This window comes from Pomacea canaliculata, linkage group LG4, assembly GCF_003073045.1.
Source record: "Pomacea canaliculata isolate SZHN2017 linkage group LG4, ASM307304v1, whole genome shotgun sequence".
NCBI classification, from domain to species: Eukaryota; Metazoa; Mollusca; class Gastropoda; order Architaenioglossa; family Ampullariidae; genus Pomacea; species Pomacea canaliculata.
This window is the reverse complement of record NC_037593.1, coordinates 32,970,512-32,985,373: the sequence shown is the minus strand read 5'-3', so window position 1 is coordinate 32,985,373 and position 14,862 is coordinate 32,970,512. Positions and strand designations below refer to the sequence as shown.

The window sequence follows — 14,862 nt, the reverse complement described above, 5'->3', positions numbered from 1 at the left end:
TATACTTGTCAACATAAAGGGGACAAGTGCAGTTCCGAGGTTTGACGCTTCGGGATTTTACCCAAGTTCAGAATGAGTGTAGAATATCAAACTCCATGTTTAAATGTATCTAGAACTCATTTTGGAAACAAAGTCACGCAGCATCGAAACGGAATCCATTCGTATCGAAAGTTAAAAGCCAGTAAGAAGCGAAAGCAATCACTTCTCAAGATTTTTAGACAAAAATAAAATTGTGAGTAAACATAATAATGTATACAACGAAGACGCTATGATCTGAACGAAAAGGAATATTTGCAGCTTTACTTCTTTGTAATGTTTATCGTCGTTCATAAAGTGCGTAGAAAGTTCTAGATTCATTCTTTATTAAACATCTGATGTAATTTCGTTTTCAAAAGCAACAACAAAAAAATTGTTTGTCGTATTTGGAAGGCTTCATTTTCCAAACCTGTTTAGGTTCGAGATGTTTACACAATGTTTACCTTTAGTTGTCGTGAATTTACTGCGCACTCTTGTTTATCGGAGCGAAAGGTGTTTTACGACAACAGCCTCCATTACATTCACAGAAATGTCGTCATCTGTCCTCGCTCATAGTGTGCGTCACAAATGAGTGACGTCATGCGTTTAGCCTTATTGGCGGTAAGTCCGGTCCGCCATGTTTACATCCTAACCACGCCTCTGTTTTTGTTTACACCTCGTCGTTCGGTGCAATGTGGAAAAGGTCCTTCCAGCATTGCATCGAAGAAACGACAAGGCGACTCCTTGTTTTCTTCTGAGCCTGAACATGAAGCCTCCATGTTGTTGACGACGGCAGAAGCCAGCATTTGTAACCCGTGAAGTCTGCAGTCAGTCAGCCCACACCATGGCTGTCATGGTAACCACTTTTGTTCCAGTAATTATTCACTATTCCTAATGAGCCAGACACAACACACTAAATATTTCTTTATTTTTTAACAAAACACTAAACAGCTCACTCATTCGTTCATTTGTTTGCTCGTCCCTTAAAGGAGAGTCTTGGACTGAGTGTCAACAACTTGGCATACAGCCTGCCATCTTGGTTTCAACTGATGTCCCTTCCCCTAAGTCGCTGGCAGGGAAGAGAAAGTTTCACTATGTCGTGAAGTAGCTATAAAAAAGCACATTTGACACCTCTCATCGTCATCATCATAATCATCATCGCTGCTCATCCTTCCGTGTTTCACATTTTGGCATAGCTTTGTGTGAAGTGCTAAGCATATGATCCTCTATAAACACGAGTGCCTTTATTACTATTTTGACAAAAATATTGATTCATCTCAAATGGGGCCCCGGATGTTGTCGGTTCATTCAGTGTTGAATTTTCTGCAGAATGAAATATACCCTGGTTAATAACAGTATGAACGTGGTAATGTAGCGAGCAGCCACTCGACTGTACGATGAAAGCGCTGAGATGAGCGATGTTGACAGTGAAACTGTTTTTCTTTGTGCAGGGGCGAAATGGATTGCTGTTGTTGGCGGCCTTTGTCACCATCTCCTCAGCTGTTGGTCCACAACACGTTTGTCCCACCAAACCGGACGTCAACTCCACTTTACAGATCCTGTACGAGGACAAGATGGTTCCCAACGACCAGGTTCCCGAGATGTCTCTGATATATCCACCAAACATCACATGGCCCGATTGGTCCAGCACTGTGCGTACACTAATCACTACAGCAACAGACACTGAAGGAATCTTCTTAGCTGTTTCACAAAGTGAAATATGTGACGGCAACTGTTTTGTTGTTGCTGTTTGTTACATTATCGTAGTCACATTTTCATTGTATCTGGCTAAGCTTTGTCCGTCTAAGGTTACTATATGGCTTGTGTCTGTGGTGGGTAACTTAGGACTAGGATTTGTGACTAAGGTTAAGAGTGATTATATGGCTGATAATAACATATGAAGAAATCCAAGGGCAAAAGTCTTGTCTCCGTAGTTACAGAGCGGGGTTCAGACTCCGTGGGTGTTGTCCTACCCCTGGGACCATAGTTATTAATCAGTAGTACAGCTGCCCTGGCATAAACATAACTTAAAGCAATAAACACGGGGTCTCGACAGTAAAAACTACAAAGTTAAGACGTTTTTCTTTGATTTCTTTTAGCCTTCCCAGTTTTGCATGCAAAAGCGATATGAGGTGGAATTCCTGATTAGCTAAAGACTGCGATTTTGTTTAAATTGTGGGTTTTTGGTTGTTTTTTTTTTTTGCTTCGTTTTTAAGTAGAAGAATGCTTGATTTTCTGAAACACTTTACAGTGGAACCTCGGTTAACGAACTTAATCCGTTCTGGAAAGCTGTTCGTTATCCGAAATGTTCGTTATCCGAAACAATTTTTTCCATAAGAAATAGAGGAAATAGATTTAATTGGTTCCCAGCCCCTGTTGACTCGCTAATATTTGAAAGTTACAGGCTATGTAGGTATTTGTTTTAATGAGAACAGTTATATATAATGCAATATAAATGGAGTTAAATAAACATAAAAACATTAACGAAAGCATTCAAACATCAGAAAACTTGCCGTTTTGACGGCGTGGGTGGATGGAGGTGTGGGGAGGAAGGGGTGGAATTACTGATTCCCCCTCCATGAGCACGTGACATTGTAAAATCGGGGGTGACTTCCTTTTTCTGTAGCTTTGAGGTTAAAGGAAAAAAACTTGTCCAGTGTCTGTTCCTTCTGCCTTTTTTGTAAAACTTTTCGGTAATACGACATCACATATCCGACAGACGCATGCCACCTTCATACTTTGAAATCATTTCCTTTTTCAATTAATTTGTTGTCCGCTTCCTTGTCATTACCTCACTACTATTAATTGCTCTTAATCTTCTTTGAAGCCATGATTGAGGATTATCTTATTAAGATAAAGCAAAAAAATCACTAAATAAGAAGAATGCGCACAGGTAAGGAACGACTGATCGTAACTGTCTCGAGCGCGAATGATGACATGCTGGTCGGTCACGTGTGGTTCATGTGGCTGTTCGTTATCCGAAATTTTGTTCGCTATCCGAGACAAATTTTTAACGAAATTTTTGTTCGTTAACCGAAAAATTCGCTATCCGAGGCGTTCGCTAACCGAGGTTCCACTGTACTTGGTTTTTCAAGGCAAGCAATGATTACAAGCTGTTTATGCTGGATCCTGACATATCATGCAAGCGCCGCATGACCGATGTGTGCTACCTCCATGGGTTGGTGGAGCTCAATATCACAGTGAGTGCACTTTGACATCAAAATCTAGAACCTTCTTCCTCGCTGCCATTTCTCCTTTTCGCTTTACTCGTTGTCAGTCCCTTTGTCTACATTGTCCAACCTTACACCTGATGATCCCTCCTCCCGACACACGCAGAGCGTAGGAAAGCCCGGAGGGTCAGTCATGTCCACAGGTGTCACCTACCAGAGCACTTTATCTCTGGTGTATCTCTGGATTTCTGCCTGTTAAATAGTGGCAGCTCAACTCAAAAACTCAGCATCTCTCGAGATGAAGGTATCGGCGAACCATTTAGGAGTTTCATATCTGGAATAGCTATAAATTCTTAAAGTAGACTTGTACTAAATGTGTTATTTAGTTACTTTATTTTGTCAAAAGTCCTCTACTTCAGTAACGTAGAACCAATAAAATCACAACAGACCACAGACTTCCATGATGTCTGTGTAACAGACCATAAAGCAGGAGCCTTTGTACCTCCGTCAACGCGAGAGTTCACATCTTGATGTTGATAGACCGGAAGAGAATGTTTATTTTGGCCTCGTTTTAGAAGTTAGCAAGTTAGCTTAGAAGTCAGCAAGCAATCCAGCTGAGACATACATCCGTGGGACACAGTGCACTGAGTGCACTCGAGTACACTCTAGCGACTACAGGTGTATAGTGCTGTACAATGGTGTGGCGATGCTACTACCTGGATGTTCAGATGTACCGTGGTAATAAAAACCTTCTTTGCCTTCCAGAGTGCTGACAATGTGGTGAGAACAAAAACATTCGATGGTAAGTATGCAATTTAATTCAGAATTGTACCTTCGTGTCCCCGTCGCCATGGTCGGTGCTGGAATATTCTACCCCTTAAAAAACACACACCGCCCCTTCTCTTTCTCTCCTCCCAATTCAAATCAGCTAACACGTTCAACAATAACTTTGCTTATTCTAATTATCAGTTCTATATTAAACATCTAAATTAAACTCTAATTGTATTGCTCTTTGTTCTCAAAAAAAGAATTATCACACTTAACTGGCCATCAACTGCTGAGCTATTACGAGCAATCATTCTTTTTTCCAAATAAATAAATAGATTAACAAATAAAAAATGTAGCGATTCTCCAAGTTTCTTCACTTATATCATTAATAATATTACATTTTTTTAGTAGGAAACAACATAAGCATAAACACAAAGTCCCAAGCACACCCACCCATAATCAGTGAATACCAAACTATGAGCACTCACTTGAGAATAGCCAGGTGTTAGTGCAACATCGATAGGAACAAGAGACGAGTGATACCGATACTGACAAAATACTGATCTGTCAGTTCTTCTCCTGAAAACCTGAGCTCTGTCAACATCTATCCTCCATGACCCACGCACGCAGGTATACCGTGTACAGGCACGCACAAACCTTTAAATTCGATAATCAAATAATTAAAAAAATTATAATTAAACAAGACTTTGAAACTAAAACTATTATTAAGCAGACTCCATCACGACCCACTGTGTTCTGACACACGTCGACTCCACCTTCCACGCTGTCTGGTCCGATGGCCGGTGTCACTGAGCGCTACGATAACATGCTCTTAGCAAATTACAAACACGACGAAGACCAGCTCAGTCTGGCGACGTGCGACACATTGTGTCATTGTGTCATTGTGTCATTGTGTCATTGTGTCATTTCATTTTGCAGATGGAGAGTATGCATCACCCTCGCCGCTCCCAAACGATACACACCGCTACCAGTTTCATCTACATCGTGTCAAAGAGAAATTGAACAGTTTCGTTCTTCCAACCACCAGTCAGCAAGAGGTCAGTGTGGACAACATCAAAACGATCTTCAGATTTCCCGACACGCTCACTGCGTCTTTTCAGTATAAGTACGAGCAACCCAAAGCTGCTTTGAACAAATCTCCAAGCGAGGACAAAATAAAGTACGCAGCCCAGCGGGGCCTACTTTTGTGGGAATTCCTGAGTATAGTATTTATAAAATGTTTCATAGAACTATTACTTTACTTTAAAAAAACCTCTCGAGATACGTATACATACACATATATAAATAAATAAATATTTGTTGACTAAAATTCCTACATCAACCACGCAGTTTTTTTGCATTTTTAAGCGTTTTTTTTTTTAAATCAAAAAGATCAAGATTTGTTGTATATTTTGCAACACCACGATGAACTGGCATGGTCACATTATTCCTACAACTAATCGCCGTATCTCGCAGCAGCAGACTGTAGTCAGATGAGAGACGAAGCTTGGTTTCTTTAAAGTCTAGGCAGGTGAACTTTTATTTTTTTGCGCAAAAATAAATACACACGAAACAGGATCTGTGTGGTTGTTGAATCATTTTTCAACTTTTAAAACACTTCGAGTAATTAACGCTTTCCTTCTACCACCAAACGTTCCGTAGTGGAAGGAAGGACAAATGAAATGACAAGTTGGGCTAACATGGACTGATTCTTTTCAAACTTTTGCAATGTATTTTTGAATCAGTCTAAAGCTGAGCGAGGTTGTGTGGTAGACAATACCTATCTTGTTCAATGGTCCCTCACAAGTCACTAATTAGAGTCATAAGGTCACGAATTGTTTTCTTTCTCCTTTTTCACAGACTTGATTTTAAGTAAACGGATTTGTTTGAAATTCGAAGTTTTGAGCAGAAACAAGAAACAAGCTGGCCTCGACTCAGAAACTCAGTATCTCTAATTCAAACCTATCTTGCCATTTCATGTGACTCTTCTTTATCCTCATCACCTACTTGTTTATGTCCATGTTTTGCTTTTTCATGAAGAGTGAAATATCTGTTGACTGTGTGCTGTAGCTCTGTATGTTACATTTCAACAGGTAAACGGGCCCCATACCCTAGAGGTCGCTTTGTGGGCAGTGAGCATGGTTCACTGTGTCTAAGGTCTTTCATGTGGAACGCTCTCCCTCCGTCGCTGTTATCTCCCCTGATCAATCTCACACATATTCTGGTCACCAGCTGCTGGAGTGTTCCAGTCAAAGGCTCCAACCCACGACGTTCACAGTCCAGCGCACTAACCAACGCACTTTACAGCTTCTAGATGGTAAAGAATATAAAATACACAGAAAGACAAGTATACCTTTCTAGAAATCAAAATGAAACAAACGCAGCGATGGTTGGTTGTCAAACAAATGATTTCCTTTGGGCGACCTCGTTGTCTTCGGCCGTCTGGAGTCCATCGTAGGGCGACTGTGGAGAGGTCTGCTGTCTGCTGGCGGAGCACATGTCCAATCCATCGCCAACGCCTTCGTTGAACCTGCGTGGTGATGGACTCGGTTTCAGTTCTTCGGTGGAGTTCTTCGTTGGTGATGGTGTTTGGCCAAAAGATGTTAAGTATGCGCCTGAGGCATCTGTTTTGGAAGATTTCAAGCTTGTTACTGATGGTTTTGGTCATCTTCCAAGATTCTGATCCGTAAAGGAGGGTGCTGATCACATTTGACTTGAAGATTCTCAGCTTGATCTTCTGACTGATGTTTTTTGCCTTCCATGTGCTCCTGAGTGAGGCGAAGGCCTGGCTGGCTTTCAACAGTCGGACTCGAATCTCCACCTCCACATCCCCGGTGTTTGCCATTTTGGACCCAAGATAGGTGAAACTGTCAACTTCCTCAATCTCTTCTCCATTTAGTTTGATGCTGTCTTGGACTCTGTCGTTCATTCTCATACTTTTTGTTTTCTTTGCACTGACCTTCAAGCCAAGGTTTCCAGCTGTTTCTGAGAAGGCCTTTGTTTTTTCCTGCATGTATAGGTGGCGGTGTGACAACAGTGCAATGTCATCAGCAAAGTCCAAGTCTTCCAGCGTTGTTGTTGCTGTCATAGTCATGGATAACAATTATTCTGAAGGCGGGTGGAACCTGTCAGGCAGATTGGTCTGCTTTTCCGACTCTCTTGGTCACCCTCCTTCGTCCCAGCTCTAGTTTTCATTTAGATATTAGAAATGGTAGTAATGATCTCTCTTACACATCCAATGAAGGCTTTTACATTTATTTTATCTGAAGTTGCTTTGGCAACAGTTCCTAAGAGAGGGACACGAGAATACCATCTACGAGTCCTATAGTTTATAGGAGAGTATCGGGTGGCATAGCATACCCGTAAGAAGGCTCACTGCCATCCAACTCCGGACTATGAGCTCAACTTTAAACACAGGCTGGGTATATTTGTAAACAAAGCAGAAAACGTGCGTGGCAAAGGTTTTTGCCTTCATTATCCTCCTGTACATTATCCTCCTGTACATTATCCTCCTGTACATTATCCTCCTGTACATTATCCTCCTGTACATTATCCTCCTGTACAGCTTGCCGTGCCGTGTGGACAGCCATGAGTACGATCAAAAGGTTTCAGGCTGGCTCAATATGCAGCCTGCATTAATTATCTGTGTTGATTACTGTCAGGTGTCTGTGTTGATTATTGTCAAGTATCTGTGTTGATTACTGTCAGGTGTCTGTGTTGATTATTGTCAAGTATCTGTGTTGATTACTGTCAAGTATCTGTGTTGATTACTAAGTATCTGTGTTGATTTTTGTCAAGTATCTGTGTTCATTACTGTCAAGTATCTGTGTTGATTACTGTCAAGTATCTGTGTTAATTACTGTCGAGGACTAAGATCGTCATCAAACCGTTCATTTAAACAATACTCATCCTCTCCCTCACGTTCTCTTTCAGACAAAGATCACGTGCAGCACCTTTTCATCCATAGATAAAAGCCATTCAAATGCACACCCGCGCACATTCACACATGCACATAAATACAAACAATTCATTTTCAACATGTATGATAACATTTAGTTTTTTATAATAAGTTAAATGCATATTTAATAAATATTTTGCGGATATCGTAATTCAACTTGTTCCTGATTTTATGCAATACATTTTTTTAAAAGTTAAAAATCGTGAAATTATCTTCAACAACCTTGTAGAGGTCCATTCCCTTCAAGTTCTTTCTTGTCTCTTGAGTGTAAACACCACAGGCACACATTTCTCCAATCAAACACTTTTCTTGCATTTTCCAGTCGTTGTACACTGAGTGTTTCGTTGTCCTCGGAGAGCAAAATGCATCAAATGTTGTAAAGAAGCTAACGGAAAGCATGATAGCAGACTAGGTAGCTATATAGACATTTCTCATAACATAATGTTGTTAAATGTTCGTTACTCAGTTTCGATATCAATGTCTGATAGTAGAGATTAGGTAAGTGTCCATCGATTAGACTTTACACAGATTATATGGTTTCTCAGTAATCAAAGGGTCTTCAGTTTCGAGGCCTCGAGTTATTTTGCCTGTCACCATGAACTCCATGCAGCCCTAGAGTTTGTCAGCGTGGTCAGCTGAGCTCCGTGACAAGGTTTGCTAGCCTGGACAGACCGACACAAAGGTTTCGACACGCTTCCCAAGATGCTTCATTCACTGAGTCATTTACAATAATAATAATAAAACAGCTTCCGGGTATGGCGACAAGGACGTCACCGCTTGAGGAGAGACGACACGTCTACATCCGCCGGAAGGGGCACAACCCAGACGAGCTGCGCAGTGCAGCGCGAGATCCAGTCCAGGCGGTGGTAGATGCCCGTCAGACGGGGGACGTTGTGGCCGACGGCTACGACAACCTTCCTCTCCACCCCGCGCACTCGGTCCCCCTGCGCCACCCAGATGACGTCACTGCGTGCTGCGGCCACGTCAGCTTCGTCGTCATCATCTCTCATCACCCGCACGGGGATACCCGCCTTGTCCAGACTCCTCACCAAACCCAGGTTTTCGTCCGGGGCACCCCAGCAGAGCACGAGAACGTCCTTGTACTGCAGGCCGGGTGGGCACGTCACGTCCAGAGTTGTGCCGCCGCCACCGGAAGTTGGCAAAGGGCCTGCAACTGGCAGAAGACAGAATTTACTTGATGCGCATGTCTACTAAAATATTAAGAAGCGACATGATGCCTGCTGTTACTGGCTCTGTTACCTTTCTTATCGTTTCTGTAGCTCTAGTGTCCCTGCGATGGTTTATTTAGTAGTCAGCTCGCATCAAACGTTACAACGTGTTACATGTAACAACACGTTACAGCACGCAGACTACTCGATACCACGGCACCAGCCTGCGCACCACTCACCTCGTGCTCCCACACAAAGACTGCGCAGGAACCTTGCCACCTCCTCCCCACAGCGGACGCAGTTGATGGGCTGCCACCCGGGGTGCTCGGTGCCCCGGTGAAAGACCCACTTAATGGGTGGGCCATCGGTGTGGTCAGGCACCCCCCGCACGCTGTAGCACGCCACAGTGTCAAAGCGCGTCATCTGGGGGGCCTGGGCCACCTCCCTCACCACCACGGGGGGACAGCGGAGGGGGCGAGTAAAGGTCACCTTCTGCCAGGAGCGGGGGGTGTGACGGTGCTGGCAACTCGCCCCCCACAGCCGGAGGTCAGGGACACGAGCCAGCAGGTCCTCGCAAAATGTCTGGAACGGCTGAGAATGCTGCCTGTCGGGGAGACACGGAGATACAGAGCACAATAACAGATTACAGGTAATGGCAGGTAGTAATAATAATAATATAAAAAAAAAATACCGATCTCCAACACCTGACCAGCTCAAAGCGCTACACATACACACAGCCTCACACAGACACACAGAACGACAAACATGATCACACTTCACATCTTCACACAGTCACCTACATGCCCTCTTCCTTCACACACACATACAATATCAAGCGTGTCTAGTCACAGGTATCGAGGGTATTAGTCTCCCAGTAATCACAGTATGTCAACGTGTCTCAGCCAGTGTACAGTCTACCAGTCACTCGTCTCGTCACACCTTGTGTTTGTATTCCACTGTCTCTAGCCTCCAAGTCAGTGCACAGTTGACCACTACGCAGTCTGTAGCCGCCAGCCAGTATATAGGGCTGACCAGTAACGAGTCTCCATTTCCCCAGCTCCAGTAAAGTTTACCAGAAATCTGGGCCCACGTCATCAGCGATGACATTCAACGCTCCGTCCACCGCCACGTCCGCGAGATCATCAACGGCCTTCTTGATGTCCTCCTCGCAGTGCAGGTCGTACTGCAGGTAGTGCAGTCTCTGCGGGTCGCCTGCTGCTGCCGGGTGAGAGCTGCACTTCTGCTGCAGTAGGTGGTGCAGCATGCGGCAGGACACACGACTGTTCTCCCACGTGCTGACGACGTAGACGTCGCGGTCCAGCTGCAGCCACACCGAGGCCATCAGCAGCAGCACCACCGTCTTGCCCGTGCCGGGTGGGCCGGTCAGGAAGAGTCTGGCGGGAGGCTGGGTCAGGAGGTCAATCTGCTCCGGGAACAGCGCGATGTCGGCCGTGTAGCACTGACCCGTGGCCGACACGGCGTGACCTCGGGTCTTCAAAGCCAGGCGGGGCGAGGTCGTGCAGGGCATGGAGACAGTTGTAGCGGGACCACAAAACCTGCCCAAGATGATGTCTCTTGTAGTCTGCGGGAGCCAGTGAAATACACGTAGGCTTGTCTATCTGTCTGCATGTGTGTCTGAAAGTGAGTGCATATGTCATAGACGGATGTTTGTGTGGTCAGGCACATATCACACACACACACACACACTCTACGTCTATTCACCTGGCCACAAGCTTTTCGTACAGGTGCGAGGTCATCAGAGGGTCAGGTCCGGCTGCAGCCACGCAGCGCTGCCACCATTGCCACGCATGCTCCTTGGACTCACTTCCGGTGCGGCGCCTAGAAGCTGGACGTCGCCATAGCCTGGGCAAGGTCTGCCAGTAGTCGGGCAGCGCCCCAGCCACACACCGTTGCCACCAGCGCCACAGCTCTCCCAGCAGGTTGGGTTGCCGTCGCCCTGCCACCCTTCCATGCCACCAGTCCCACACCCTCCACACCACCTCAAACATGGAGCCTGACAGCGGCTCTGAAGCCGGCAGATGGTCGGAGCAGAGACACAGTCTGAGAATGTCTGCGGCGTCCTTTGTTCCCAGACACTGACACACTTCCTGGCAAACAGTTACAGCAAAGACACGACTGACGCCAGGTGGACCAACAATCCACTTGTTTGGTCGTGATTACTAAACAAGCTTGGAACATAAAGAGGCTCTTATTAACCTAAATGGACAAAATGTCTCGATGAATATCGCTTATTCACTTTAAAAAATCTCTCTCAATATATATATATCAACACACACGCAGTATATATGCATATCTGAATATGTATATAAATTAGATAATATTACATACATATCACTAAGAAATGCCAACAAAACAAGGCTATATATCATGCATATATAATAATATTTACTTACTAGCTCCAACGCCCTACCAAAAACTAAGGGAACAAACTAAATACCCCAAGGGAAAAGAAATTCGATTTACAGGATCTCAGCTACAAAACAAACAAATAAATAGTTTTTAAAACCTCATAGCAAGAGCTTGAGGCTGATCCATGTGATAAAAAGTTACGGGGTGGAACCTTCAGACCCTCGGGTGGGTGCTTACCTCTACCAACTGAGGATCCTGCTCCAGCGCCCTCTTCACGCGAGCTGACGGGATGTTGGGGAGAGCGATCACCTGGGTGATGCGCAGACCAGATGCGATGTCCGACACGATGTAGGACAACACGGCCTCGGCCTTCTTCAGCTGATTGGATGCTTTCTTCAGCTTCCGCTGTATCTGTGCGTCCATCTCCTCCTGCGTCATGTTCAGCTCCTCCACGTTGCCCCCAAAAGACTTGACCTCGCAGACCACCAGACCGTACTGCCGGTGAACGAGGAGCACATCGAAGTCGCCACGTTTCCATTGCCAGGGCATGGAAGATGGCAGGCAGGTGGGCACAGGTAGATGAGCAGCAGCAGCAGAGTAGCAGGGGTCGCCCAGGTACTCCTGGAACCGCAGCTGGTTGACGCACATGAACACTTCGTTGTGCTCCTCCGCCAATCTCTTCCAGCAGACGAACACTCGCTCCATCGCGTCGTCGTCTCTGACGTCACTGCCGTGTACGGGTGGCGGCTGTCCCTCGGGTTTTTCTGTTGAAGCTTCAGGGGACATAATCCCTTGGTCAGGAACGAGAACTCGGTGACCAGCAACCTCCTGTCCTCTCACTGGCACGCGCCTGATGAAGACAGCAGGCTGGAAGTAGGCCCGGGTGTGGAGGTCGGGGTATGCTTGTTGAACCCACTGAAGCCAGAACTCCTGGGCTTGGCTTGCCAGAGTTCCCTGTGGTGGTGAATATCTAACTCAGGGTTGTGTGACAAAAGCCTGAGATTTATTTAGAACTTTGCTTTTACTTTTAAATTTCATAAGAAAATGTCCGTTCTTATTTTCATACGTGTATTTTAATTCTAAACAGTTTGACTGTTTCAGGTCCTTGTTAGTCAACTGATGATGTCGTACAGAGGTCGTTAAGCAGGAGATAAACTGACGGTTTGAAACTTATATTCTGAACTTCACTAGGCTAGGGATGTTCACATACATTCATTTTGTCATTTAAGTAAAAGAAAATCCTTCCTGGCAATACAATGCGGCCTAGAATAATTTTTTGTTTACCAACACCTTTTTTAGAGGGGCGGAGGGTTAGTGACCTGCAAAATGGTCAGTTAAGCTCTGTGGTAAGTACATGCATTTCCATCCCATGGCCTGTTAGTGTCAGCATCTGACCTGCAAACCGGTTTTTTTACACATCGTTTGAACTGCAGCCTCGATCTCGGCACGACTGCCCCGGATGAGAAAACACGTGGTGTCTTGTACGGACGATGGGATGTCGGCAAGTCGTACCTCGGCGCCTGTCTCTTGCTGAATACTGAGTAGAGTGTTGGCGTCTGCAAGTAAATACATATTTCTGTACTTGTCACTCCTACGTACGATGTTATCAACACCAACATCTGTGCCTCTGGCAGTGAGCTTGGTCTAGTGGTGGACTCGGGGCAGTGGGTGCAGGCTGAGGGGTTGTATTGTCTGCAGATAATAATCAACAACAAAACAGTCTTTGTCTGCACTTTAGTGCACTTTCTCTTACCTCTGACAGGACCACACACATGGTCAGACAGGAAGTAATGATAGTCTGCCACTTCTTTCTTTTCCTCCCGATGCTTTGCCTCTTGGACACTCGCCCGCCGGCCTCGTCTCCTGGACTTGCTCGACGTCCTGCGCTGCAATCAATCAATCAATCAATCAATCAATCAATCCATCCATCAATCAATCAATCAAACACGTTCGTATAGACATACAAGAAATCAAAAAAAAAAAAAAAAAAGAAGAAAGAAAATAAGCAAATACGCGTTCACAGTACATACAAACATGTACACAAACACATAGTATACCATCAAGCAATGTACACGTTGCTCTGAATGTTTTATTTGTGTCAAAGCGGGACGATAAAAGTCGAGAAGCTCGATCATCTGCCATGTCTTACCAGTGGTGTTGAGGACAGCGGGCTTGGCCCGAGATCGGCCATCTTTGATTTGAGGTCATGGGTCGCAGTCGGCAGAAAACCTGCAACTTACCAGCCAGGAGGTAAGACTATAGCTTCTGTACTTGACCAACCTACTGTACAGGGGGCACACAAAGTCCCTATACGGTTATACCCCTGTCTGTGGGAGGAAACATGCGGTGCGTGCACCGTTCTAGAAAGTGACCTCGCTAATGTCACAGAAGGCGAGCAGGAGAACCTTTCTTCTTGCAATACAATACAGTACAATACAATACAGTACAATACAATACAGTACAATACAATACAGTACAATACAATACCCACCAACAATAACAAACTGTTGATACAGTCCCTGCATCTTGGGATGGGAGGATGTTTAAAGGCCCAGTGGGCTGCAAACTTTTTAACTCAAGAGATTCTTTCTCTCTCACACACACGAGAGTCTCTCTCTCTCACACACATTCATGCATCATATACATAGACGGGGAGAGAGTGCAATGTTGTGACAGCTGCTAAACAACAACAATGATAAAAAGACTAAAAGCAAAGGCTACCTTCACGAAGATGGAGTCGACCTGTGGTCCTCAGCTATCTGCCACCCGGGGTGTGACTGGCAAAAGGAGGGTCGTGATAACCTGAAATTCCCGATTTCAGAAATAGCTTGTTGCGGTTGCTGGCCAAAGTACAAGAATCAACAAGCAAGAGATGTAAACAATGCCTTGCTACTTCCACACGATACATTTCGTTTTCTTTTGCTCTAGCTTTCACTTCTTCGACGTAGCCATCATTGGAAAACTTGTAAAGAGAGGAGAGCACAGCTGAAAAGTCGAGCATTTGAGGCTAGTGTCCTCGGCAGACATCCTGCCAGGCTGTGGAGTGGCGAATGCTTTCTCGTGAAAGACCGCGTTTTCGAGAAATGAGATCAGGATGTTGGCTGAGGGCTGCTAGTGCGGTAGACAGACCTGCGGTGTGTGTGTGTGTCAGCTCTGTGTGTGTGTGTGAGCTCTGTGTGTGTGTCAGCTCTGTGTGTGTGTGTCAGCTCTGTGTGTGTGTCAGCTGTGTGTGTGTGTGTCAGCGCTGTGTGTGTGTGTGTGTCAGCTCTGTGTGTGTGTGTCAGCGCTGTGTGTGTGTGTGTCAGCTGTGTGTGTGTGTGTCAGCTCTGTGTGTGTGTGTCAGCGCTGTGTGTGTGTGTGTCAGCTCTGTGTGTGTGTGTCAGCGCTGTGTGTGTGTGTGTCAGCTCTGTGT

At 45.2% G+C, this 14,862-nt stretch overlaps 2 protein-coding genes across 6 annotated transcripts; one reads left to right on the top strand and one right to left on the bottom strand.

Annotated features, from left to right (window-relative positions):
- Positions 1–606: 606 nt before the first annotated feature.
- Positions 607–5,531, top strand: LOC112563292. The gene is made up of 5 exons (XM_025237145.1): positions 607–871; positions 1,467–1,667; positions 3,111–3,215; positions 3,951–3,987; positions 4,893–5,531. The coding sequence occupies exons 1-5, from the start codon at positions 860–862 to the stop codon at positions 5,264–5,266; spliced, it is 729 nt and encodes a 242-aa protein (XP_025092930.1). The 5' UTR covers positions 607–859; the 3' UTR covers positions 5,267–5,531.
- A 2,452-nt stretch (positions 5,532–7,983) lies between these two features.
- On the bottom strand, positions 7,984–14,528 carry LOC112562308. 5 transcript variants are annotated; one of them, XM_025235482.1, is made up of 9 exons: positions 14,172–14,527; positions 13,600–13,685; positions 13,204–13,336; positions 12,846–13,006; positions 11,688–12,404; positions 10,803–11,188; positions 10,154–10,636; positions 9,320–9,684; positions 7,984–9,085 (listed from the first exon to the last, which is right to left on the bottom strand). In XM_025235482.1, exons 2-9 carry the CDS (start codon positions 13,639–13,641, stop codon positions 8,682–8,684), a joined length of 2,691 nt encoding a protein of 896 aa, XP_025091267.1. In that variant the 5' UTR covers positions 13,642–13,685; positions 14,172–14,527; the 3' UTR covers positions 7,984–8,681. The 5 variants fall into 5 exon arrangements, with proteins under 5 accessions (XP_025091267.1, XP_025091266.1, XP_025091268.1 ...); XM_025235481.1 differs by having other exon boundaries at positions 13,600–13,679; XM_025235483.1 differs by having other exon boundaries at positions 7,984–9,079; positions 13,600–13,679.
- Between the last annotated feature and the right edge of the window lie 334 nt (positions 14,529–14,862).